Here is a 26,715-nt window from a genome sequence, read left to right as displayed (position 1 = left end):
CTTGTCTTTCGTGACTGGTCGCCCGGTACCATTACCATTTGCATAGCTTTTCCCCTGTGGCCCCCAACTTCTGTGCCTTATGCGGATGCCGCTAACGGCAGTAGATTGTCCAATGTATCCAACTGGTGGAGCTCGAGTAAGTTGCATCTGCGATTTGTAGCTGCCCGATCGTTATAAGTTGGCGTCGCACAGGCGCCACAAAACGGTGTGCGCTCCTTGCTCGGAACGCTCTTCCACCGTGCTGTGTCCTTTGCCCCTCTCTGACGTTTGCAGGGGAGGCAGGCCTCGTGTCCCTGCTTATTGTTCCATATGGAGGAAATACTTTTTTCAGGATGGCAGCCCGGGAGGCCAGACTGGGGCAGTCGTCAATGCATTGCTCTCTCTGGTTTCAGCACCTTTGATGGAACTTCTTCTGGAAGCTAAAAAGTACAGGACGAGAATGTGCACTTGAAGCTGATTGGCCAGCATCTGCTTCAGATACGTAAGCGTGTCGTGTTTATACCTGATTCGCTGTACGCTATATTCTGGACAACATTTCACCTAGGCCCCTTTCAATCGGGCGTACCGCCTTCCTCCCCCGTTAACAGAGACCGGTCGCATGGTTGCTCGTCAGACGAGGACATCCGTACCGCTTCCACATCCCATTCGGCGAAGAGGTCAGATTGCGAAAGATTGTTTATCCGTTCTGTATTTCGTAAAACTGGCAAGATAACCACAAGTGCGTCTCTTCGCTCCCATCGGTGCTGCTGCATGCCTCGTCTGGGCGCATGCGCTACACTGTGTATGCATGTCTGGCTTGGAATAGCGTTTTCTCCACTGTTTACCGGAACAAGCACTCAATGTTGTGTAAGAGCGCAAAACACCTTTGGCGGGTGCATATGTCAAGAGCAAGCGAAGTTTTTTCGTGTTTCGGTTTTCCGCGGTTCTTGCGGTGGAGCTCCTTCAGTCTGCGAACGAGGTACATGTTCGCCTGTGAACGGGGTTCACGGTACACGGATCCCTTCCGGAACCTCGGCGCAGTAGATTCCACATTCCTGCCTCATTTCCGGGACAAGTGATCGGAAAGAGCTACTAGTGAAGAACTCGCGCTGTCGTAGTAGGCAGGAGTTTTCCCTTCCGGTTTTCTCTCGTGGTGAGTTCGTGTCAGCAAAGCCTCTTCCCGTCTGCCGGTGGCGTGTCACGCGCAAGGCCGTGTTGCTTTAAGGATTATACCGCCGTCATTGGGGCCAGATCCACATTACTCTTTTAAAACGTTTTCAGGCTCAAGCTCTCTTTCAGTTGAGCGCGTGTTTCCGCCTCAAGAGGGTCGTGTTATGCTTTCCATCGAAACGATGCCCCCCTGCGTCATGTCCTGTTCTGTGTCATAACGTCGTCTCTGGGCCGTTTCAAAACGAATCGTGTAGAACATGTGCGCAATTGCGATTTGCGTTCAAAAAACATGGGTGTAGCTGCATCCTGAGGACTTCTACGCGTCTCTGCCCGAAACGCCGGTCGGGTCTGTCCCCCTTGGACCGACAGTAGCCGTTGCCAGTCTTCGATTCTACAAGCATTGCAAGCTACTCCATCCTCCCTCATCTCCCTTGGGGCTTCCTAGCAAGGAAGGCACTCTCCTTTTCGTTCAAGAAAAATGGCAACTCTCACGAACCGCGGGATCTTTGGCAGTGCAGTAGCGGCTGCATTGGGACAGGAGAATGACGGCGACGGCGCTCGACCGTCAACTTCTTCGCGGAATGAGAAGCGTGACCGACCGAAAGTCTCCGGTGGAGATATGCCGCTTCGTGTCTCCGTGTTCGATCGCATGGAAGGCGGCAGAGAGGCCAAGCAGTCCGCGCAGCTCCTCACGTCAGCGGACCCAGTGCGCCGGGTCATCGATTGCTCACGGAGAAGGCTCGTCGTGGACACAAGCATGGACGAGACCGGTGACGCATGGGCAACTGACGGTTTTGGTCCGATGCGCCGTCGACGGAATGGGCCAACAAATGCAAGAGGCCTGGGCTCAGGCCCCTTCCGGCCAGCCGGAGGAGCTTCGCGGTGAGCTGTGGCCATGCGGGCTTGCCACGGAGAGGTGCACAGCACGCGCATGTCGCACCGCCGGACCTGAGTTACACGGATGTGTGTCTTCGAACGTGGGCGCGGGGCTCTCCGTATTGGCGTGTATATATATGCGTGTGTGATAGCGGACTGGGAATGCGGCATACATACGCGTCGTCCCGTGGACCACAATGGTAATTCGTCATGGATTTGATCTTTGCGGCAGACAGGAAGGGAGTCCTTCTTCGACTCCTGTCCCCTTTCAAGCGGATATGGGAACCCCCCTAGGTTCCATTTCTGGACATACATCCAGGAAGCACTCCCATCTCTGCTAAGTGGCAAGTCAAACCTGTGCATCGGGCGCAGATTCGTTGTGTGTTACCGTCTCTCGTCCATTCTGCAGTCGTCCTTTGCCCCTCCTTAGTTCCTTTCTGATAAACGCATGCGCCCGTCCCTGTTTTCCCGATTTTTGTAAAGGCCTGGGCGACTTCGAGCGCAGTCCCAGGAGTGGAGTCACGACCTGTTTGAAGAGGGGGTTCCTCGACAACGCGAGACCAAGACGAAAGGCGTCTTCGGGGCTTCTGGACGAGGACAAGACGAATGGGTACACGATTTTTTCGAGGGAGACGTTACGAGCTGCCCGGGATCGTCTGTGTTTATTCGCGGACTCCCCGCAGGCGTCACGGAAAGCGAGTTGCGGGCCAAACTGGCTGTCTCTGGAACAGTTCTTGCTCTCAAGGTGAGGCGGCTTCATCGTCCACGACGCATGCACCCTCGGGAAGGCGGAGATACAGTTGCTGCCAAAAGCGCTCACTTCCAAGGGTAACGCAGTTTGTGATTGTATTTTTCATGGAAGTTGGCTGACACGGCTCTCGAAGGACCACGGGTGAGAACTGGACGGTGTCAGTGCCTGCGGTCCCCATCCGTCCTCTACCGAATTGCTTGTTCATTTGTTCAAGAGTGCACGACAAGTTTAAATGAGTGAGAACGTCCCGTTCCCGTATCTCTGTGTGAATCTGTTCTCCCCGCAGATCGACGGGGGGCGTTTGCCTACGGCGCGGGTCTCTTTTCTGGAGCGAAGCGCAGCGAGGAAAGCCGTACAGACCTTCCATGGTCGACGCATGCGCGTCGCGGGTACCTCGCGTATGTCAAGTGACGTGCTCAAAGTGGCCGAAGTCGACAAAGCGCGGCAGCCGGAGTCGGCGCCTGTGGCAGAAGACGCCGACGACACTTCCTACCTGGACAGTTTCGCCGCGTCTACCTCTGCTCGGGCGAGGGGTGCCGTAGGTAAGAGCTCCGAGTTCAACGACAGACGAAACAGGACAATCACCATGATTGACAGCGCACAGCGGGTCTGTAACATCACATCTTTCTAGTCGCTTTATCTTTATACCCGTCGAGGCGCTGTAGATCTCATTGCGCCGCATCAGAGACATTTCACAGCAGACTCTGGGCCGCGCGTGGAGTGTGTCGGGAAAATATCCTAGAAGTTGCCTTGCGGACCAAAGGGGGTTCGTGGAAGGGGCTGGACGCTGCAGGGCCGAGGGGGCGGTTTGCCTGCCGCCGCTTTTCCACGTCTGGTTTTTCGCACGTCTTGACTTCTCGGCAAGACTCAGCGATCGACATCGGGCCTTGTCCAAGGCTTGTGTACATGCAGACACTCCGTGCATGGCTTTTTCTACTCTAGTCAGATTTTATCTATCTGGTGTGTGCACGCTGCAGGCCGGATGCGGTCCGAGTCCTTTCTCCCGGGGACTGCACCGCGGACGTCCATCTTCGACAGATTAACCTAGAAGCTAACTCCCCGCATGCAGATCAAGAATTTGCATTCTCCCGATTCACGCGATTTTCAGGTTCTTTTTGTCCTATCGTCTGTGCGGAGAGGCATGCCATAGAGGGCGGAGGCGACGACACACTGGCAAGGAGGCACGACGGGTAAAACTTTGGCCGGTTTTCGAGCTGGCGATGTGGGGAAGATCGCACGCGAGGTCCCGTGTCAAATAACTATGTAAATGTAGTTTTTCGGCAAAATTCGTATGCACTTGTAACCTGAAAGAGCTGCACGTTTGCGGCCAACAAGTTTCTGCGACTTTCAGCTAGTTACCTCTCCTCGTACGCTGATGAGTCCGCTATCTAGCTCAAGTGTATAGTCTGTGCGAGATACAGTCCCCATACGGGAGCGTTTCGAAATCAGCATTTCGGCAAACCATAACCAAACCTGACTCTTCTGTTTGCTAGTCTCCTCTTCAAAAGTGGAAGGCTATGGAACGGTAACACAGCAATCTTGTTTGCTTCGTCTTCGGAGCCCGAGCGACCGGCAACCATTGCACTTGGGAAGCAAATCCTGTGAACCACGAGCCCTCAGCGGCTGGTACGTGTATAAGCGAGGTCGAACGGAATGCATGGACCTTTGCATGTTGTCACAACATGTTGATACACTCAGGCACTGTGTACACAATGAATCCCTATTGATACAGATTCCGCCGTCATTACGTGCGCTCCATATCTGGTGAAGCTAGTTCGCTTTCATGTGTACACTTCAACAAGCAAAGGACACGTCAAAGCTACTAGCAGACGTGGGAGATGCACAACAGATCGGAAAGTCCTTCGCCGAGGTCACAGAGCCTGTCTTACACGTCAAGGAACATAGATATATGAGTGCGACGCGGCAAGGACGACTCCAGGACGAAGCAAAAACGCAAGACGTCTCCTTTGAAGAGAAACTCTCTCCTGTCAACCAGTCCTAGACCACACAATCTGCAAGAACGTTCAGAGATGTCCATTGGTATATATATATATATATATGCATATATACAGCAGCTGATAGAGTAGGGGCGTTATGCATAGGATACATATATATCTATATCAATGACGATTTATAGATACAGATGGCGAGAGATTAGGACAGACATACATCACACTCCCAGCGCAAGACCTCTCGCGTCGTCTCTGACGTCAGATTTCCGATTCATTGTAATCAGTGCTTTGAAAGGTTATCTAACTCCTGAGAAGAGGGCCCCGGACGTGACAATCATGTGCTCCTCTTATGTTGTGATTGCACGTACGAGGACTGTCTCAAAAAAAAAGAAAGTGTCATAAAGACGCCTGCCAACGTACGGGATAGCGCGAACCCTTTCACCAGAATGGAAGGAACAGCGTGTGACTCCTTTTTACCCGTACTCCTCGAATAAGGCCTGCTTTGTCGGTTATACTCGGGATGTCCGAGGCACCGACTTGAGATGTCCTCGTCGCTCGGTCTCTTACTGCTGTTTTCCCTTACTTTCTCGTGCTTTTTCGGGAACAGAGTTTCGAGAGCCGCAAGAAGGAGCAAGCGACCGCATCTGAAAAAGAGAGTTTTTTCGTTCCGGCATCGGATTCCCCACTCCGGGCATCGTGTGTGACAATGAGGGGCGCGTCGCTTCAGTAGGTTTTCGCTCTGAACCTCTGTATAGTTTCGTTTTACGTTGTTCTCGCCTTCAGCACGCCCAAGAGAGTTTGCAGTTGCTCGCCAGCCCCAGAGGACACGCGCAATGTCGGCCGGCGAGTCTTTGCGGCGAGAAACACCTTTGCAGCGCCTTTCTCTCGTCTTGTTCAGTTGAATTCCGTCTTTCAGGCATTTTCTCCTCGATCCCATGGTGTTCGAAAGCGTGTGACAGGCGAAATGCTTCCCAAGATCGACGAGCAAGCTGGGGGCACCTACAGTCGGAGGCTGCCTTTTGGTTGCCTCACGTCGCACGGGTCTCCTTGATCCGGAAAGGAGATAATACTTTAGCCAGATTCTTTCTCTGCTGACACATCACTTTGCTTTCTTCTCTCCCGCACCGCGACGCGCTCGCTGCTGAGAGGAAACCGGCTGTCCACAAGTCTTGGCGATCGCGTCCAACCACATCGTTCTTGGGGAAATACCTAGTATATCAAACGGCAAAATGGCAGAAACTGGAATTAAAACTTGACGAGGTGTGATGGTAGGCCAGACTTGGCAAAAACAGAAAACCCAGTGCCCCACTCTCCACGAATGGGCTCAGGGTACGCTGTAGTACCCTTCAGTGCCGGCCGGAACCGACTGCAGAGGAAACGTAAAACCTATCTCTGAGAGAGTGCGGCTTCACTGCGCGCCGATTTCGCATCGCTACGGAGTGTCGTCCGGAACTCCACAAGGTCAAGTGTGCACCTCTAGTTTCCTTGTTCCGAACTGTCTACAAGACTCTCATCCCACGGAGTATCGCTGTTTTCTGCGGAGATACGGCGAGCCTTGGCGGTCCATCTGCAAAGGTGGTTCCCCAGCACCGAACTTGCGAGGACTTCTGTGCATCTCACCGCTCCGCTCAACCCTGTCTCTAACTCAAAAAACCGCTTTGTGTCGCTGACCCTCTGGGAAAAAAGGCTTGCGTCGGTACGAAGTGCACTAGACACAGTGTCGAGGGGCACGTGGAGCAAAGGCCTGGCAGGCCAGAAAGGCAAAACCATGAGGGGGAAAAGAACCGGCACTTACGGTTTTTCTGGCAGTACCGCTGCAGCTTCATCTTGGCCCGGCGTACACACACTTCCCTGTGTGTCTTTATATTGGGCGCGTCTGACCACTGTGCAACCAGCCGGCCAAGGCAGATAACCCAGCTACGTATCAAAACAGAAACAGAAAAACATTTCTTTCCTATATCCACTTTTTGACCTCTTACAGCCCCGCGCACGACTCTCCACAGAAAAAACCGTGGATGTTGACCTGGAGACCTTATAGTCCTCTTCCGAGATTACGTCTCTCGACGTACCAGGAGGGACAGGCTCTCTTTGCCACGCCTTTCCCGTCATATATATATATATATATACGTTCCCCAGGACAATTCATTTCCTCCGATGCAGTTTATTCGCTTTTACGTAGAGCCGTGGACATGGTTTCAAACAAGCGACAGGATGTGAAAGTCGTTTCGGATACAACCGACTAAGAATCACCCCAAGCGGAGCGCGTAATGTTGGCCGCAAGGACGCTCTCGAGAACTCAGGCGCTGGATTTCTGGGAAGCGTAGGGCCCACCGCTGTCTCTTCTCAGTCGTTCTGTTCGTCTGTTTGCTGCTCTCCACCTGCGCGTGCCTGCACGTCAGTGTGTTTGTGCACGTGACGGCGATGCGTGTACGCTCCAGAGAGACGGCCGTTCGGATCTCGACCTCGACTGGCCAGTGAACTTACGCTGCAGCGATGTCATCGGACGGAGCCGTGAAAAGGTAAGCCTTCGAGAGGGTACGGACTTCAAAACATCTCCACGGCAAAATCTCCTGCTGCTTCTTCGATGTGGTGGCCATGCGCGAGCGACATGCGGCGGAATCGGTGCCGAAGTCGATGCCGACGATGTGCTGGAGAAAAACACACCAGAAACGCGTTCCCGTCAGCCAGAGGAAGATCAGGTGGAAAGAAATCCAAGGAAGACGAGACTAAAAGGGGGCTCGCGAATCGAGAAAGGACCATAATCGGCTGCAGCAAAGCTCCGAAAAAAAGAAGATAAACTATGTTTTGAGAATCTCTGCTGGGACCTTGCACAGATAGCCCACGGGCGACGTCCTTGACTAGAGAGACATCGCACCTCCGACTGAAGGTTTTTAACTCGGCTCGTGTCTCTCTTGCGCGCCCCTCCCGTGGCTGACCCCCACTGACCACGACAAAAAGAGATTCCTCTCCGGACGCAGAGAGTTTTTCTGCACCAGCAAGGACGAGAGCCGCTCGATCTCGGCTCCTCCTTTGAGGTGGGATGCGGGGGCGTAGAACCACGCGTTACCTGGAGGCGAATGGTCTTCTGCTGCTTGAAACCAGGCAGTTTGTCCCCCGATTCCTTTGTCCACACGATCTGCATGTCTTTGGTGAGCTGAAAAAATAACGAAAAAGGGCCGTACAGAACAACTCACACTGTGGCGAAGATTCGCGCCCTTGTGCCGTCAACTGTATGGTACCCAGGAGCAGTGGGATCGGCGCCACAAGATCGGGAAACTCGAGACGCAACAGCTTTTCGCCGCTTCCCGACGCAGTACTTTCCTTCTCCGAAGGGATGTTTGCGCGCAGAGGTTGATCGAATTCATCTGTTGACGTCACGGTCACGGGAAGCGCCAAGGGAGTTATATGTGAGGAGGCATCGACATGGATATCACCGCCTGCGTGCCCTAAAGGGGGGGGAGAGAGCGGCCATTTGCGGCGACGGGTTTTTGACATGGCGGAAAACGCGGGCACGTAACTCGCTAACGGAAAGCGTATGCATACATAGAGAGAGACACAACTTTGCCCTTTCCACGGACGGAGAGGAGACGTGTTGCAGGTCGTCCTGAAAAAACGATTCGAGACGGACACCTGTTAAAGAGTGGGGATACCCGGGTCCTTACACCACGAAAAAGCGGACGCACCAAGGTTGCCTCTGAAGGATTTCGAGGCACGTGCAAGAGAAGGCAGCTTACCTTGATGAGGTTTTTGCTGACTTTCTTTTTGTTTACATTCGCCCTTTCCATGATTGTCCCTTGCTGGAGGTGTTTGATGAGACGGACAATGGAGCCCTTTCCGCTTCTTCCCCGAGCCTGGAAGCTGCTCACAACTCTCTTCTCGAGGGCTGTGTTTTTCGCCTTCATCTTCTCCGTCAATTCCTCTAGCTGCTTCTCGTGGCGTGTCGCCTTCTCGAGGTCAGCCGTTAAAGACTGAATGCGGGCCTTCTGCTCGTCAATCTCATCGCGCAATTCACCAAAGATCTTCTGGTAAGATGCGTGGTCCTCCATATACTTGTCCTGCGCTCGATTCATGGACTCGGCCTGAGAGAACGCAGAGGCGAGCAGAACGAGGTGCACACGGGGGGGGGGGGGGGTTACATAACGCATGGGAGGAAAACGGAGAGAAAACCTGGAACACGAAACCGACAAAAATGAAACTGGAGGAAACGGCGGAGCAGCGCAGCGACGAGAGGCGACCCCAGTCCCCGAGAAGACGCGGGGCGCAAGCGAAAGAGAAGGAAACGGGTTGTGCGGAAGAAGACAGTGGAAAAGAGGCAGGGACAGCAACAAAACCGCGGACACCCCCCAGCAGAAAAAACAGTCAACATGCTCTCCCCCCTCATCCCGAGACGAAGAGAGTGATAAGAACACGGAAACTTAGAGAAAAGAACGAAAATGCGACGCAATGAAGGTGTTCGATCTTCATCCCAACGGGACCATGCGGAAAAATCGGCCTCGACGCCTCCTCGCCGCCCCTTCCTACGCAGGAGATAACGCCATAAGGAGCGGCGAGAGCTTTCGGCCGGAACTCTTTCATTTTCCCGTCGTTTTTTCGGGGCACTCACCTGCGAAGCGCGCTCCGCTTGGAGTTCCTCAACGGCTCCATTGAGCCGTTCATTTGCTGCTGCGAGTTCGGCCTTCATTTGTTCCTCTTCTTTCGATTTCTGGTTGATGCCAGACCGGATTTCATCGAGTGCACGCTGGAGGAGCTGCGTCGCCTTGTGCTTCCTATCCGCCACGGCGTCGACTGTTTCTTCCAGGACGTCGCTTTGCTTCTGCGACGACTCGAGGAGAAGCAAAAAGTTCTCGTGCAAATGTCTCAAGGCTGCCTCCTGCTCCTCCGCGACCGCCTTCGCCTTCAACAACGTCTCCACATTCTGCTGAGAATCACGCAGATCACTCTGGAGGTTCTTAGCCTGTACCAGCGTCTGGTCGTGCCGTCGGCGTTCTTCGTCCAGCTTCTCCTGCTCGGCCACCAACTCGTCTCTCGCCTGCATCAAAAGCTGGGCGTTCTCGTTCAGAGAATCTCTCAGCTCTTGAATCGTTTGCTCGCGCGAAAGGACTTTGTCTTGCTCCAGCCGCAGTTCCATCTTCATCCGCTGCAGCGATAGAGTCGAAACGCAGACGCGCAGCCAGGGACAACCGAGTCAAAGAACGCTGGGCGATTCAGCCGAAAAGGAAACTGCCCAGAAACACGGCGCATGTTTACCCCCCATAATGCGGCGCAAGCAACAGGCACCGACACACACACACAGATGAACAGAAAGAAACACACGAATATATATATATATATATATATATATATATATATGCTTGTACATACACGTCCACAAGTGCACATGTGTAGAAGTCTAAACACCTATATGGAGGTACGGGAAACGCGTCCGACAACACACATGAAATTCGATATCGGAAAAGATGTAAAATGAAAAAAAGAGGCAGGTGGATCCGAACATCCGATTCAAAAGAACCTTACACTGATCCGAGAAGGTCTGTCGAGAAACTGGAAACTCGGTAGAACGAGCGAATGCGGATGAAGAGGCAGATACTCGAGTAAAATGGATACTTTTAACTGGCATATAGACAGATATATACATGTATTTATGGAGAGACAGAGTCCTAAGGACAGCTGCATGCTTGCACATATGCACTAGATCCACACCGTTTACATCTCCCGTGATTCACACGCATGCACCCTGACTCTGACAAAGAACAGCGTTCGTACAGCCTCCTAAGAAGGTGCGGGTTTGCAGGCCTCACCTCAATGGCGTTATCTCGTTCCCGAAGGCGTTCGCCAAGGTTCAGGGTCTTGTTTTTTTCGATTTGAAGAAGCGCTGTCTCGTGCTCGAGACTTGATCGCACCTCACGAAGGCCTTCCTCGTAGGACGACGCCTTTTCTTGCGACTCTCGCAAGTAGCTCACCAGTGTCTCGTATCGCCGCTGCAACTTTACGAGCTCGTACTCGTACTGCTCGCTAGTATTCGTGACACACCGAAGAGTCTCGAGTCTCTTTCCAAGACGTTCTTTTAAATCGTCAATGTTCTCCTGCTTCTCCTCCTGTTTCGCCTGTTCCATGCGGCTGAGGACACGCGATTCACCAAGCACAAAAACCAGAGTTTGAGGGTTTCTGTGCCAAGCTGTCTCCTGTGACCTTGCGCTCGGCGTCCCGGCCGACGTCGCACGCTTTATTCCGCGTTCTTCCTCGCACTTCGTCCACGCCTGCCTGGAACGTTTTCAGATGTCAGAATCCCCACGTCTGAACGCGCTCAGGGGTACTGCCTATGTCTGTCTACATAGGTACACCTATACATCTACATTATACGCATATCGAAGTATGTTCATGCATATATAGGTATTTCAACGTATGTATACACTCAAAAATCCCTATATACCCACCGTCCAGGGAACACACGCACACATTCGTGCACCACCCGTGCGAGGGTTGGATCTGTCTGCGTGAACTTACGTGACCGTATGTGCGGCTTTGAGCCTGCGTTGCAAGACGCTGTATTTTTCGGCGACGCGTTGCTTTTGGCGCTGCTCGAGGAACCAGGCTCGCTGGTACGATTCACGGTGAGCCGTCTCCGCCCGGATTCGTTCAACGAGATTTTCGCACTGTTCTTGAAGAATGAGACGCTCAGCCGCCCTGGGGGAGGGTGCGCCGCTGTCGGACGACGAAGTGCTTTCGTCATCGCCACGGAATCTGCGCTCTGCCTCCCGAGCCTCGCGCTGAGACTTTCGCAACGCTCTTTGAAGGATGCTGATGTGTTTCCTCTGCTGAGCGAGGTGCTTCAGCCGCTGTCGATTCGACTGCTCCAACTGCCACACTTTCGTGCTTGGCATCTGCGCGTCGTTCAGTAAAAGTTCTTCCATGTGGGCGCCGCGCGCATCCAGTGGATGCGTCAGCTGCGGCTCGAAGGCGACTGGCGGATAGTTGCCTGCCAGCCTGACGTCGAGGTCGACAGGGCCCTGGTGAGGCTTCAGATACTTCTCGAGCCGCATGCCTTTGCGCTGTGCGCCACACACGCACACGCGAAAGAACGCACATACTCGCTGGACGCGAAAAAACACAACGGGGCGGGCGAGAAGGCGAGATACCACAAGGGGAGATTCTTGACGAAAAGACGGGGAAAAACGCTCACCTGCATAGCAGTACCCGTTCCCTTGAGCCGGCAAACCCAACGTGCGAGCGCAATACGTTCCTGCCGGAGCCTCTCAACCGCTGGGGAGAGGCCTTTGTCGTCTGCATCGAGTTCAAAGGCGTCGTCCAACATCTGAGAAGCGGCACAATGACAAGAGCGACAGAGCGCGCGTGAAAACAAGGGGCCCTTGGCACTGACAAGGCTCGAGCCGTATTGCAGAGAGCTGTTGAACTTCGTGCGGCGTGGGTACAGATGCAAGCGTCAAAGTATAACTGGATACACAAGACCTCGCTACTGGGTCACTGGCGGGCACACACACACACGCAACGTCGGTACCAGTCGAGTTTTTCGATTCCTTCCAGCTAACAGCAGTCCAGCGTCAACATGGAGAAGTACATAGATACGTGTGAACGGCCAAACGATGACTTACGGTTTCTCTATCAAAATCTTCCACTGCCGCGAGTTCTTCAACGAATGGCTCAACGGAGCCATCCACAGGGAGCGGCTCACGTTTTTTTTTCTTCGGTTGCTTCTTTGGCGCTCGAGCACGACGCTGGGCCGAGGGTTTCCGGGATGCACCCTCCTCACCCAGCGACCCCACCCGTGTAGATGCTGAGCACTCCGGCGACTCTGCTAATACAGACGGAAGCCGGAGATTACCGGAGTACTCCGCAGCGCTTGAAAACGGAACTTCTTCCCCGTCATCTAGCGATTCTACTGCACTTTCTGCTTGTAATTCTTCTGCGTCGCCTGCTTCTTCGACTGATTCTGCGTCAGCTGCGTCATCTGCTCCTTCTACTGATTCGGCGTCATCTGATTCTTCTACTTCTTCTGCGTCTCCTTCCAGCATTTGCCCGTCTTGACGCTCCTTGGGCGGTTTCACAAACCCAGACGCACTCCTAAAAGACCCAGACGCGGAAGACGAAAACGGGGATACTGAGGAAGACACCGGCAGGCGGGCACCTGCCGGCAAAGACTGATACATGTATGCTGACCCAGCACAAGAATCTCTAACCGCTCGGGGCGGATCCGCCGAAACACTGTTGCCCGACGATGACACGGAGCCAGAAAAGAACGGGAAAATGTTCGATCCCGTAAGATTCAGCTCATCTGCGTTTCCGACACTCTCGCTGGAAAAACCGTGGAGGAAGGACGGAGTGCGAAAAGGAGAGATCTCCTGCGTAAGCAACCCCCAAGTGTCGCTTCGCTTTAACGAAATTGTCTCTGGTTCCGGTTCGTTCTTCTCTTCTTCCACCACAGGTGGCGGACTTTTTTTTGGTTGGTTCGGGAAAGCCACCCTCTTTAAAACAGCTCTCTTCGCCGCTGCCGGAATCGCTTTCCGCCTTGTCACTTTCAACACCAACGGTTGCTGCGGTGTGGTTTTCGCAGCTGCCATTTGAGCTCTTTTAGCTTGCCCCTTCGCGATCCAACCTCCCTTTTTCGGAGTCGTCCTGACAGGAGACGCTGGAGTCTCCTCAGCCACGGGCACCCGCGCACTCTGCGCCGGGCGACCGGACGCGCGGACAGCGCTGGACGACGGTTCATCGCGTTCTTCCGAATCAAAAACCCGAGATTTCCGTGAACTCGAAATCCTGAGCTCCTGATTGTCCATCTCCGCGTCAGGTTCCAGCTGCTCACGATCCAGAGCAGGGCTACCCTCTTCGCTCGCATCGCTGGGCTCAGACAGGTGCCCTGCCTCGGAATTCGCCGCGGAGCCTGTAACGGCGCCGGGTACGGAGGCATTTCCTCTCCATCTGCTCGCCACAGTCGCGCGAGATTTAAGAATAGCTGACCGGAGGAGCCTGACCTGCTCCTCTCGGTTGCCCGGCTCAGCGTCCGGAACCGTTCCAAGCTGCTTCGTTGAGGTCACAGCGGACTTGGCTGTGGATGCCTTCCATGCTTGGAGCGCAAATTTCGACTTGTGAAAGTCGTCCTGTGCTAACCCGTCACCCTGAGCGCTCATCTCAGGCGAATATCCCTCATTTTCAAAACCGTAGTTGCCTGTTCCAGCGTGTAAAAACACGCTTTGCCCTCTGGCTCCGGATTGATTGGCCTGACCAACCATAGGATGTCTTCGGGGTACGAGAAAGGAAAATGAGTTTCGGTTGCGGGAAGAAAGAAAGGTAATGCGGACTCTTTTCTCCTGACCAGGTCGTCTGGCCTTCACCTCCACGGGTGTCTCGTCGGTTCGGTTCTCGATTGCAGCAAGGCTCTGGAGGGAGATGCGTCGTTCGCCCGGCCGCACGACAGCCCAACCGCTCGAAAACCGGATACTTACTTCTTCTCTAGACAGGCAGCTTAAATGACATGCTAACTTCCTTGGCGTGAAAAAAGTATCCTCACGGAGAAACACGAAATTTTAGGACAGCGGATGAAGGCAGTGGTAGCGAGGTCACCCTCCTCAAGACAGGATTTGAGATCTCTCACGTCCGCAGGGGCTGTCTCGAGGGCCTCCCACTAATTCTCGGATTCGAACAGATAATAAGGCGGTTCATAAGATGCATCGCATGTAGCGTAGTTTCATGTGTTAAAATCACCACATAGCTGAACACGCCAATTTGTGGCGCGAACCAGGGGGCTGCGTACCAGAGTCCACGCAAAGAGCAGAAGACGACCGCGACAGAGCAAGCGCATGCTCGGGGGTTGCCGACTAAGTTCTGCCAGCCGACACCTCCCCGGTCCACAGGCTAGCACACCGCGCGTGGCTCGAATTCGAGGTAAAGCTAAGAAGACGGACCAGTGAAACTTTGGTGCATGTATTTCACTCATTGAATTTGCCCTTTCCTTCTTGCTAACCTCGGGCTTGCTGCCGCATGACGTGAAAAGTGTCTAGAAGAACCATATTTGTCTTTCGGAGAGCGCTCGGCGGTTCGGCTGGGTTGGACGGTAGTTTATTATTATTTTGGTGTTCCTCGAGACACACACACACATCTGGGTCTAAAGCATCAAGTGAGAGCGAAGGACCAAAACCAAGACAGGCATAAGAATATAGTGAGGAATGTGAATATAACGACGCTACCCTTCATCACCACCGATGTATGTTTTACCCATCACGAATCAGGGGCTGGAACCTGGACAAAATTTGCCGTTTCCGAACGGACGGCGAACGGTGGTGAAATATAGTCTTACTGCTCTGGCTGTCCCGTAAGCTCATCCAGGCTCATGCATTTGTTCATTAAGAATGTCATAACGATCCAGCCGCTACGGAAAGAAGGAATGTACAGAGAATACAGGAAAAAAACTGTCGGTACTCTTACTTACAAGTAGAGGTGCAACAGGAGTAGCGTGCCGAACACGCCGGCGAAAGCAAGCTTGACCGCTGTCACCAGAATAAAAGAATGACAGCTGCCATAGGGTGTAGGAAAGCAATCTCACGTCGTTTTTGCATCTTCGTTATTGCTATAACTGTGGACTGCTGGCTCTTCGGGAGTCCCTTGGCCCTGGCGTAGGCATGCAGCAGCGCAGCTGGGACCACGCGAAACCACTGTTATCTTACTCCGGCGGTAGCTCGTCAACGCTGATTTCCTCTGATTCGCCTTCTGTCTCACCAATGTGAGGAACTGAAGAGAAGCGAGGCACTGCTGCAATGAATGCGGGTCGGATTTGTACATTCATACCGAAAGGAAGCGTTTCCAATGTCTTCTGAACCCGCTCCTGTGGGGACAAACTGGCCGACGTTGACCGCAACATGTTAGCGAACGATTCAGGACTGTGATGCTGGCTACGAGCAGGAAGAGATGAGAGTTGGTTTTGCATTTCTCGGTCAATTTGGAGGAAGGTTTCCGTCTGAATGGAATAGTCGGCCCGTGAGAGCCTTGAATTACTGAGCAAACTTACGGCTCCCTCAGGTGCCTTTGGCATCATGTGTACGACATCAGTGAAATCGAGGATGGCGAGGATTAGGAAGGCCACTGTTATAATGAACGTAGCGAAGTAGCATCCTTCCACTGTAATGCTGCGCCGCCAAGCTCCAAGGGTCCTGGGTGCGACAAGGTAGTACTACTTTCTGTCAAACCACAGCTATTTCGCCTACCCTAAAACAGCGCTGACGCTGAAAAGAATTAGCTGAGACCACGCGACGGCATGCAGACTCGGCCGCAGGTAGTTGTAGCTCAGGAACAGTGCCGATCCAGTCAAGAGTTGGATGAATGCAATGACAAACAACCCCTGAATACGGGCCGTCTTCCGTTCCACATACCACGATGTCAGTAGCATCCTCTTACCCGCCGAATCGGCATGAACCCGAAGAAACTTCGGGCTTTAAACATGTCCATGGCTTCCATAGCGGAGATTGGGGAGAGAGGTAAGCGTGTGAAAAAGAGGAAGAAGACACCAAAAGACAGAGGAGTTACTAAGTCAGACTGAACAACGACTAGCTTCCCCTTCTCCACGGGTTTGTTTGTGGACTGACGGTGTACATACCGTTGGGGACATGTTGGTGAATGACCACACCGACTGTATTTGGCCCTACCAGGATTACTGGGATTTCTACAGAACACAAAGTCATCGTCGAAGACGGGGCATATCATCCCGTATTTACCGTGATTCGTGCCTTTGCCGACCAGACGCGCCTAGACGCCGCTCCAAGCCTGTTAGTGGCACGGGGAATGGGGTCCGATGGCAATCCGCCCCTGAACGGGCTGATGAAAGCTCCGATTCGACTAATGTATACGATGAAAAAAGTTATTCTGCGTTGGGAAAATACTCTGCCTGTGGCTCCCATTGATGAATCCTCTCCGTAGCACATGCTTAGTTCTGAAGAAAAATTCGTTGTAAATCCCGCACTAAGTGTGTGGTCCAGCGTTGTCTCCGGTTTCAACTCGGTGATGCCTACAGCTGTTGGTATCAGACAAACTTTCACACCTAAGGGACGTCGAACGGGGATCTAGAGCCCCTTTACAAGGCTCTCAGTGTTTTTTTAGTGGCAACGCGACTCTGACGAAGCTATGCCTTCAAGGCCGCCGTCGACAAGTGGCTCCGCGGCAGTCTTACGCTTTGCATCTGTGACGGGTTAAGAAGTGCAAATGAAGGCTTGAGGCATGTTCCGCTTCGGGAGTAGCAGCGGCAGGACAGGGGTCGGTCATTCGAAACAAACAATGTTCACACAGCATTTCCACTGCATCAGTTGTTGCATGAGCGCATGCCAAGAAGTGGCCACACATACTGCGGTCTACTGGTTGTGAGGTTCAATCGAGAAAAGAACGGAACAATTCTAGTTCGTCGTCATCAGAGAAATCTTCGCACACGAAATGCCGCTCTGTGTCGTCGAGGATAACAACATCGTCCACTCCTTCTGCTTCGACGGACGGCAGTTCCACCTGTCTGTAAAAATTTTTAAGAACAAACGATGGAACCGATTCCTCACGGAATCGCGTGCTAGGCTGCTTGGTGGGGCGTCGCTGTTCCTCAGGATCAGCAGAGAGGGCACTTCGTTTCCGTTTTGCCCTTTCGCGTCCAACTAACGCTCGATATGTGTTCATATGCTTGCACATTTCTTCTGGCCAATTAAGAACGACGCATCGTATCCGATGCGTTCCCAGTGCCTTTCCAAGTTTGATGTACGGCTCGCGCGTTTTGCGTGTGGCGTTTTGCATGTCGATTACGACATTTCGCTTTTCGTTGAGAGCCTTTTCACACGCCTTGATACACCTTCCTTGAGTTTTCAGGTCATCCTGCCGAATGCATACGAAGTCCTTGAACGCTGTCTCCGTCAGGGTGCTTTTTCCACTTCCCGGAGCGCCAATGAGGATGACCAACTGGGGTTGTGTGACGTGAGCCTTCTTGTCACCTCCGGCCACGTTGCCATCGCTATCGGAAATGAATACTCCTGCTCTGTTTTCAGCCCCATCTGCAACTCGGTCACGGTTTTCAGCCTTGATACCGAAATCAGTGAGATCAGTGCTTCCCGAAGAGCTGCGTACTGTGTAACCTCGCAGCCACCCAAAATGCTGTTCCCTCATGCGCTGACCCGGAGTAGCACTCTTAACTAGCTCTGCGGGGACGAACAGTTGCAGTTTGGAGGCGTCCTTATCATGCGCTCTAGCGGTTCCGCGTCCAGTAGAATCGCCTGGTAGCCTTTGTTGCTTTACTTCTGTTGTTAACGTTGTAGAAGCTTGTGTGCGCTGGCCGCTGAGAACTTCGGATTGGACTCCATCTCCCCGCATTCCGTGGTGCGTCCAGCCGCTCTGGGCTGAACCCCTCGGGAGAGCCTCCTTCTCCAAATACGCAAGAAGAGGTGGAGGCGGCGAGTCCAGCTCAAGGAAAAACTGCTCCGGAGTAAAGAAGGGCACTCCTACGTTCAGGGCGAATTTCAAGTCTGCCGCGCTGTGGTCCTTGGGTGCCTTTGCTTTTTCGTCTCTGGTCCTCTGGCTCGTGAGCCTCTCTCCTCCAGCTGCATTGCTGGAAACTCCTGACCTTCCGGCTGCATCTCCCACGAAGAATACCGACGGCAGTGACAACTGTCGCTCTCGGGCGAATGTCCACGCACCGTCAGAGCCCAGGGTTGCACAGCACTGCGAAGAGCCGACGCAGCATTGCATCTGGTGGAGACGCGGCAGAAGGTGAGCAAAGATGAACGCCGCTGCAGCTGTTCGCGGTTTGCGAAAAAGGTCGTCAGCAACTGCGAGGCAAACTGTCAGAGGCACGTTTAGCGCCTGCTGAAGCGCGTCGCTTTTCTCAGTGAGGGACGCCAGCGTTGTATGTCCTTTATGAACTCCAAGTTGGTTCGAAATCACGACCAAGTGGTATCCCTGTCACGCGCAAATCACAAAACAAATATTCATTTACTGCACTGAAACATCGTCCGCGGTTTAGGTCGTACGTGTGCAGCTTACAGATTATGCCTTCTTGTGTTGCTCATGAAATCTATTGAGGATTTACCTCGTAGCGCTACTCGAATTCGACAACGCACTGCGCCGCGGCTTTCCTCAAAGGGCTCGGCACTCATTGTAGAACTGAGAGCACCACTTGTCGCTCTACGTGGTCCAAGCCAACAATACGAAGAGCCGTGCACTAGTGCTGTATATCGCAGAACCTTTTAATACGCATTGACGCTGAAACAACCTTAGTCAAACCCGATCCATCGAGCACGCGACGCATACCAGCGGCTGACCAGCGCGGAGCCGAGCAACACACGCTTCACCAGCTCTCCTTGCCGCCCTGCAGCCTCCCCGAGATTGCCGAAGGATACCTGACTCACCTCCTCTACAAGCTGTTTCAGTTTCTGCAGGATCTGAGGAGGGTGAAGCAGCTTCCAGTCCGTCGCACCCTGAGGAAACTTTTTCCCGCTTTTTGTTGTTATAAGGGTCCCGTCAAGGTCAAACAAAGCCAGGCCTGCACAGCTGTCCGCCCTGCAACATACTTTCTCCGTGCTCCCCTGTTCCTGCGAAGGCTTTTCTGCGTTGCCAATATTGTGAGGGTTCACTCGTGCGCAGAACCTCGGGACGCGCCACCGCGTGTACAAACAGCTCTCCCCATTGCCCGCACAACAAACTGGTTCCTCTTCCGACTTGTCCCGTGCTCGCTTGTAACCGGTAAGAAGCGCGGAGACGCCAGTGTTGCTCGCGGGCTCCTGGGGCGGCGGTTCCTCAGGACTGCCGGTGTGAGCCGCACGCGTGGCGGTCGCCGGCTGGGAATGTGCACAGTAGAACCGCTTATGCGCTTGAGGGCAGTAGTGACGCCACCAAAGGCCGCCATCTATACAGTGCCAAAAAGGTGACGATGGCAGTGAGCCGTGACCAGGTAAATCCGTGGCACCAGGCCGGACCGAAGTCCTCGCCATCTTCGTCGAAGGTTGCATTTCCCCGACAAAAAACGTCGGCACCGCCTCAAATTGTACCCCCGCGAATCAAGGGAGGAAAAGAAACACAGACTTCACGCCGAGATCTACGCCAGGATATAAACAAGTTCTGGGGCAGGTTACCGACACATTAGCTGCGTCGGAGTGAGCACAGAACCTCACGACAACACCATACACCACTTTCAACCCCGAATACCGCAGCAACACCCGGAGAAGGGCTACCAGACCACTACACACTTGACCCGACGCTTTCAAATTCCGGTGAATTCGAGAATGACGCAGCACACGCTCTGACAGCAGACGAATCCAATCTAGGCACATGCCGTCCAGTTGCCGTCTTCCGCGTGCACATGGACCCAGGCAATGCTATTCAAGCACATGCAGCGTACGCCTGAACACACACATGCCTTTACGTGGTATCTGTCGCCAGTATAGAACTCCGGCAGTCACAAGGACATCGATGGAATCTGTGTCGGGCCCCGAGACGCCCAGGCTGGCTATCGCACACGGGACGGAGCTCGCGGAGACGCTATTGCGCGACCAGCGACACCGACTTGTCGAGCAGTTGAAAATAATACAGCTAAAGGCGGCACACAGACGAAAGAATAGGGTTTCCGTCGTCATCTCCTGTCCGTAAAAATGCCGTTACAAGTCATGAAAGAAGACAACTGTTTACTTGATCCGAGACTCGAGCTTCACCGCGCATGCGGAAGTCTCCGTTCGTTGAGGCCACCCTTCTGCATGCATTATCCAGAGGACCGACAGACCGAGTCTGGACACTGTCCAAGTTCTTTCTTTTGGCGAAAATTGCTGATGCTGGTGCAGTTCGTTCAGTTAGGATATATCTTTACTCATCGTGCATACGGAAAGCTCGTAGTTGTCGCCCGTTCCTCCCCAACTCTTATACGTGCTGTCCGACAGAGGTACTAGACTGAATCTGGAGGCCTGACCTTTCCTTTCCTCGATTTTCTTGACATGTTCCGGACGGTTCGTTTCGACCGTGACTCCTCTTTTGTTTGCTTCGTGTTCACTCGTCGTCCCCATGCACTAAATACGCGGCAATAAATATCACTTGCACTTCAGTGCATCGAGACCCAAGACGCCGCTGTGGCTTGGCGGCTGTGATTGTACAGTCGGGTCCTTTTCAACCGCGTTCACTTTCTGGCAAATACGCAAAAATAAAAGTCTCTGCTTTTCAGGCTTTGCTGACCCGTTTCTTTTCGACGCTTCGTTTCCACATGGGACTGTGCTTGAAAGCAAATCAGTGGAGTCGGTATTTATTTTGCTCGTGAGGCCACCCATAACCATGGAGTCTGCCACTGCAGACCCCGCTCCCGAAACTGCGCCTGGATCGTCCACAGAGCACCATCCTGGCCGCCTGGCTCCAAGCGAAAATGACGTGATATCCTCTGGAACCTTTGCGGTCCCAGATGCTCTGGAGAATGTCAGGAAAAGTGCACCTGGTAAAAGTGTGGCAGAGCCTGGCTCAGCAAAAGTGAACGCGAATGTTTCAGACCCTCTTGTCTCGGACAAGCAGCAAGCCAATTCGTCGGTTCTGCTGTCTCCTTGTGGTGTTGACCGGAAAGCCGGATATGTCTATGAGCCTCCCTCGTGGGGGCTCGGAGGTGTCCATACAGCGACGGACGAAGCGATTCAGCGGGCGTGCGACCATCCAGAGTTCCCAGATTTGATGCTCGAAGTGATCAGAGAAGGTGTCGTCGTCGATCAGATTCCGCTGCAGGGCAGAGGCTGGTGGCTCCTCGGAAGTCTAAAGGAGACCGCTCACGTTCTCTACGAGCATCCGTTTGTCTCGCGAAGACACTTGGGTAGGAAAACACATACGTGCACGACGTCTTTTACCGGACGCCAACATTTTCAACCGGAGCAGATGGTGGTCGCCAGCGCTATGAGGAATTGCGGGATTGCTCTGCAACAGCTTCGTGTGTCGACTCCAGACACAGACGATTCTGTATTGAACGTTTTAAGCAGTTGATTTCCTGCGCGTGCACAGTTTCATACGGCTCCACCCTTACGCTGCGTGCAGGTTCTCTCTGTTACTTCTATGTGGCTACTTCTGTCTTCCGCGTGCGTCCAAGTTACAGCGGATGGGGATCCCTGACAGATGTCTAAATATCGTCGCTCTGCTTCCTGTTTGCGTTGCTTTTTGCGCTCAGCTCTCCAGTTCGCAGCCAAGCCGCCGTTCAACTTGTATTGCATCGATCTGCAGAGCTCGTATGGGACCGTGTGCAATGGGACGCACCTCAAACCCCACGAGCCGTTCTTGGTGTACAGGGCGAGGGCAGCCTCCGGTGCCTCGCTTGCTTCTGCGAACTCAGCCCTCATTCCTTCTCCCCCCTCGTCGCCGTCAGTGAGCGGGTCTGAGCTCTCCGGTAGCGCCCCATCTCCGGTACAGGAAGACCGCAGTGAAGATGAGCCGAGTGGCCAGGAGTCGGTGTTCGTTGTGGGAGGACGCGAAAATACGCGCCGCATCTTTGTGATTAAAAAGAGAATGAAGGGGGCTCAGTTTCCGTTTGAGGCGGAACACGCGCCGCCACAAACGGATGCCCCTACGGGAGCGACGTTGAAGAGACCCAAGCACAGGATGGCAAATTCACAACAGCCTGCCGCCTCACGTGTGGACAGTGCTAAGAACGGCCAAGTCGGCAAAGACGCTATGCCAAGCTCTAGGACGCCGACAAAGGATCAGGAGAGGCAAGGCGGAGCGGCGAGAGCTTCTTCAAGACATGTTGATTCAGAAGGGACAGAGGACGAGGCGGAGAAAACGCTTGCAGAGAAAGGCGAAATCCTGGAAGGAGAGAAGGGCGAGGCTTTCCTCGAAGAACTGAGGAAGGCGAGAGAGAAGACGAAAGCGGCGACACCCCCGAGTGAAGCAGTCGAGTTGAAGCGTCGCACATTCGTCGGAAAACAAGACGATGAGGCTGCTGCTTTGGATGAGGACGAGGAAGAGGAAGAGACAGCAGAAGAGCGAGAAAGGCGTGAGAGGTTGGAAGCCAACTGCGAAGCAATGATGTTCGATGAAGACGATGATTTCTTTGACCGCTCTGTGGCTGAGAAGACGGGATCAGATGCGCAGAGGAAACGGAAGAAGACAACAGAAGAGCCCCTGACAGCGGAAAAATTGGAGCGACGTGTGGCCACCCTGAAGCGACAGCTGGAAGAATGCTCCGCAGAGCTAGCCAGGATTTCAAAGAGAGAGAGTGAGAAGAAAACTGGCGAGAAAAGGAACGCGACCTCTCAACAGCCGGAGAAATCCAGCGGTAATGATGACGATGCAGATGATTCCCTTGATGCCTTTATGAAAGGCGTTGAGCAGTCTCTTGCCAATCAGGAAAGACAGAAAGTGGAGGAGCAAATAAAGACTTTGAAGGCCGAACTGAGAGGTGCGAAACGCCTTCTGGCTTTCGCCAAGGCCTAGTAGAGGTGTCTAGAAAAACACAATCACGCATAGATGAGAGAATGCAGCGTTTGTGTCGCCCGGCGTTTTCGAACATAAGCCACCGGTATCGCTTTGTCAGGAGACGTGTGTGCTTGCCGTGTCGTTACTCCTTCAGCCTTTTGGTGAGAGTTACACTCCGTCAACTGTCTAGCGTTTCTCTTTAGTAAGTGCAAATCTATCTACGAGAAGTCTGGCGTTGCTGATGGATTTCTTATACAGGAAAGTATATTTCTTTCTGGCTTCGCTGCCTTCGTGGAGGAGAAAGAAACACCGACCAGGCGGGTCTCTGTAAGGCATCCGATCCTCACGGAAATCGTGTGCGGGTTCATTTCCCTGCTGCGGGTCTCGTCTCCTGTTCAGAGGTTTTGCAGCCATAACGGAAACATGTACATTGACAAACTGGACCAGCACGCATAAACACTTTCACTTCTTTTATATATATCTATATATGTTTGAGCGCCTACACCATGCGTACAGCATACAAACATGCAGCTGCACAAAGTTGCACATTCGACAGAGTCAGAGCGCATAGGGGACAGACTGCAGATCAGAACACCGTTCCCTGGTAGGCACCTAGATATCTTGTCAGTTTAATAGCCTGATGGGGTCGGCAGAACCGACCTAGGTTGTGGCAGCAAGTTGGTGGGAGAAGCCGACGCAACACCGCTGTCGATTGGAGGTTTTTTGCGGGGGGCGACTCTGCGAGAGGCACAGAAAGATACAAAGACTGGAAGTTTTGCCTGATTGTTCTGCCATCGAACCTAACACCAAGTACGTTGCAAGTGGCGGTGGTATTTATAAGCTTTCGAGAGCAGCCTGGGTAGCCTGCAATGGTCAGGCACCAGGAACCTTCTTCTCTCGACAGCAGCGCCGGAATTCTTGCAACTCCTCGCGGCACTTGCGCCAGTCTCTGAGGACAGGAACATGCGCATGAAGTACAGAGCGCGTTGAGAACTTGACCCCACAAAGATGCGGAGTGCACGTCAAGGCCACAGTGCAACAAACGAATTCTAACCGTTGATTTGTGTGGCTCCACCCAGACGGATGTTCAAGTGCTCAGTACAAATGTGTACATCTATAAGTATATATACACGTAAATACATATCTGGATTGGGTTTTCCCTGCTGTTGAGGGGATGTTAGTAGAGGCTAGACAGGGCACCCCTGATTGCGTAAGAGATGCGGCTCTGTCGGCTGCCATCGCACGTTTTCATCGTGTTACAGCAATATTTTCTCTTCCATCTCTGCTCCAGGCCCAGGGGCCTCGGTGTCACCATCTTGCCGCAGTGAAACTGAAGTTTGCTAAAATAGAAGCTAAGTGCAGTACAAGACAGTACATGATGGGAGGTCGTGTCTACTTTAGAACGAACTTGAGACAACGTACTTACTTGTCATACACATCGAGACAATCTACTAAGCGGCCGTACGGCTCGCTGCAACCGGTCCGCTCCACTTTATCGTCGACATCGTCTCCCCAGTACTTGCTCATCTGAGCGCGACTGATGGGCACGGTTCCGCTTACTTCCCCACTCTTAGATATGTTACGGCTGTCATCCACAGGAATGGTGGTTGGCTGTTTTCCACTGAGATCAGACGAACGTTGTGATCCCATCTCGTTTTCTGCTGCCATGTTTCTCTACGCGAATCCAGAAGGCTCCTAGCGCGGTGTCTGGTATGAAGTGGCTGCTACCTTCTCCACACAAGAGGCCCTATTTTGTTGAACCCGTCCAGAGACGCCACCCCGCAACATTATCACCACAGTGGACGCAGCGTTGCCGACACCACGAGTTTCCCCGGAACTCAACTTTCAAAGACTTGCTCTTCCGTTTCGTATCAATGCCGCTCATGACACAAAGAAGCCACGCACGAATATGTGTATTTTTCTGTCGCTTCTATGTCTGAGGCAAAAAGGAATTCCGACACTGCTCCACACGGTCAGGCGCTACGCGTGGCACACGCTACCGCAGAGAACCGGCTCAACTGACAACCGGGGAAATATGCTTCCAGTTGCAAGGCCACTTGTAAGGCTGGAGTGACAGTGAAGTGACAGTGTGAACGAGAGATTTCTCCTCAGCCACGACCTCCCAGATGACACGTCGCTCGGAGCACGTTAGCCGACTGATATTTGCGCAGTTGCAGTTCGTGTCGGTCTGCTGGAAATTCCGGCGTCCTCTACCAGCACAAGACACGTGTATATACTTCGTTGCAGTGGACTGGATGTAGAGGCACACCAAGTTCACACGCCCACAGTTTTGTGTGAGGTTCCTCGACTACACAGACGGCGTACCGAGATACCCCACGTACCATCAAACACATCCCTATAGACGAGTCCCAAGGTACGAGCTTCGTCAGGAAAACGTCTTCACACGAGTAGCGAAAAATGCAAATGCAGCGGGCATGGAGTTGTGGCTTTACGAAGGAACTTGGCACACACATGCGTTGCTTCGACACACTCCGCAACGGAGAGTCTCAGCGCGTTCCCTGTGAGAGACAGATGCGGCCTTGCGCAGCCTCCGGGTTCCCGGTGTTTTCTCAGCGCGTTTCCAACAAGAAAACAGAGAAACACAACTTACCGAAATTCCCGAGTGCGTCTTTGCCTCCTGCGCGACACCAAAATAGCACCGAAAACATAGCCACTATATGAGCTGACCCCCCATCACTAGGCGTGTGGAGCGAGAGGCGTCTTTATCCTCTGGCGCGTGCATGCGTTCCGGTTTTCCCTCGAAATGTCGTTTCTTTTTCCCCTCTCCTTCTAGCGCAATCCCATGCTTTTCTGTAGGCATTTTCGCTGCCGTACGTATCTCAAGCGTGCGAAAACCCCGGCACATTCCGGATACCGTGACAAACCGGGAAACGCGGGGATAGTTTGTGAGTCCCAGCAGTGTGACAGCGTCTGCACGGAGTGGGTTTTTTTTGGGTAGGGGTGGCCCCTGTGCTGTGCTGCTTTAGAAACTCGGGACCGTCGGATCGAACCGCGGCCATTCCGTCTGCACAGGCACACCAGGCCACCAGCTCGTGTTTGTCCGTGCTCTGCTGCCCAGTCTGTTTTCTCGTGGTGCCTTTTTCCTTCAGAGAGGAGAGAGGCGATACAGACCGTTCTGCCGTGTAGGCATTCTAAACTGAGTCCGGCGACTGCTCTCGCTGTACGCCGAAGGCGACTCCACTTTGCAAAATTCAGATCCGCCACATTCACGCCTCGCTCTTGGTTTCGCGTGCGCGTTCTCTCTCTGCTTTTGCATTTCTCAGAGAGAAACTTTTTGTTGTCTGTATCCCCGTACTCAGATCGATCCATCTGTATCTCGATCTGCACTCTGGTGAGAGATCTCCTCTAGGTGCCTCCCTGAGGAGCGGCTGTGAAGAAGGGAAAACAACGGTTGCCTGCGTTCTTCTTGTAGCTCCTCGGATTCGTTTTTTTGCCACAACGACTTCTCCAGGCGGGCGCGGAAAACATGTAATCTTTCTCTTCCTCAGGGCCTCTCGTGGCTCGAGAGAGACGCAGATGCGTACAAGTCTCGTGCAAACCCCCCCACCTGGAGTGCCTCTTGCGTGTCGC

At 53.3% G+C, this 26,715-nt stretch overlaps 4 protein-coding genes across 4 annotated transcripts; 2 read left to right on the top strand and 2 right to left on the bottom strand.

The window, feature by feature from the left end:
- Window positions 1-1,627: 1,627 nt before the first annotated feature.
- On the top strand, window positions 1,628-3,407 carry NCLIV_003030 (putative RNA recognition motif-containing protein; the record flags this gene model as incomplete). The annotated part of the gene is made up of 3 exons (XM_003879802.1): window positions 1,628-2,031; window positions 2,509-2,770; window positions 3,063-3,407. 3 exons carry the CDS (start codon window positions 1,628-1,630, stop codon window positions 3,405-3,407), a joined length of 1,011 nt encoding a protein of 336 aa, XP_003879851.1.
- A 3,801-nt stretch (window positions 3,408-7,208) lies between these two features.
- Window positions 7,209-13,973, bottom strand: NCLIV_003020 (conserved hypothetical protein; the record flags this gene model as incomplete). Its single annotated transcript, XM_003879801.1, has 8 exons — window positions 7,209-7,376; window positions 7,796-7,882; window positions 8,463-8,807; window positions 9,332-9,865; window positions 10,527-10,845; window positions 11,233-11,777; window positions 11,909-12,040; window positions 12,339-13,973. 8 exons carry the CDS (start codon window positions 13,971-13,973, stop codon window positions 7,209-7,211), a joined length of 3,765 nt encoding a protein of 1,254 aa, XP_003879850.1.
- A 3,121-nt stretch (window positions 13,974-17,094) lies between these two features.
- Window positions 17,095-19,706, bottom strand: NCLIV_003010 (hypothetical protein; the record flags this gene model as incomplete). Its single annotated transcript, XM_003879800.1, has 2 exons — window positions 17,095-18,657; window positions 19,107-19,706. 2 exons carry the CDS (start codon window positions 19,704-19,706, stop codon window positions 17,095-17,097), a joined length of 2,163 nt encoding a protein of 720 aa, XP_003879849.1.
- Window positions 19,707-21,012: 1,306 nt separating this feature from the next.
- Window positions 21,013-23,142, top strand: NCLIV_003000 (putative pinA; the record flags this gene model as incomplete). Its single annotated transcript, XM_003879799.1, has 2 exons — window positions 21,013-21,532; window positions 21,881-23,142. 2 exons carry the CDS (start codon window positions 21,013-21,015, stop codon window positions 23,140-23,142), a joined length of 1,782 nt encoding a protein of 593 aa, XP_003879848.1.
- Between the last annotated feature and the right edge of the window lie 3,573 nt (window positions 23,143-26,715).

This window comes from Neospora caninum, chromosome Ib (genome assembly GCF_000208865.1).
Source record: "Neospora caninum Liverpool complete genome, chromosome Ib".
Lineage (NCBI taxonomy): Eukaryota > Apicomplexa > Conoidasida > Eucoccidiorida > Sarcocystidae > Neospora > Neospora caninum.
This window is presented reverse-complemented; position numbering and strand designations above follow the sequence as displayed.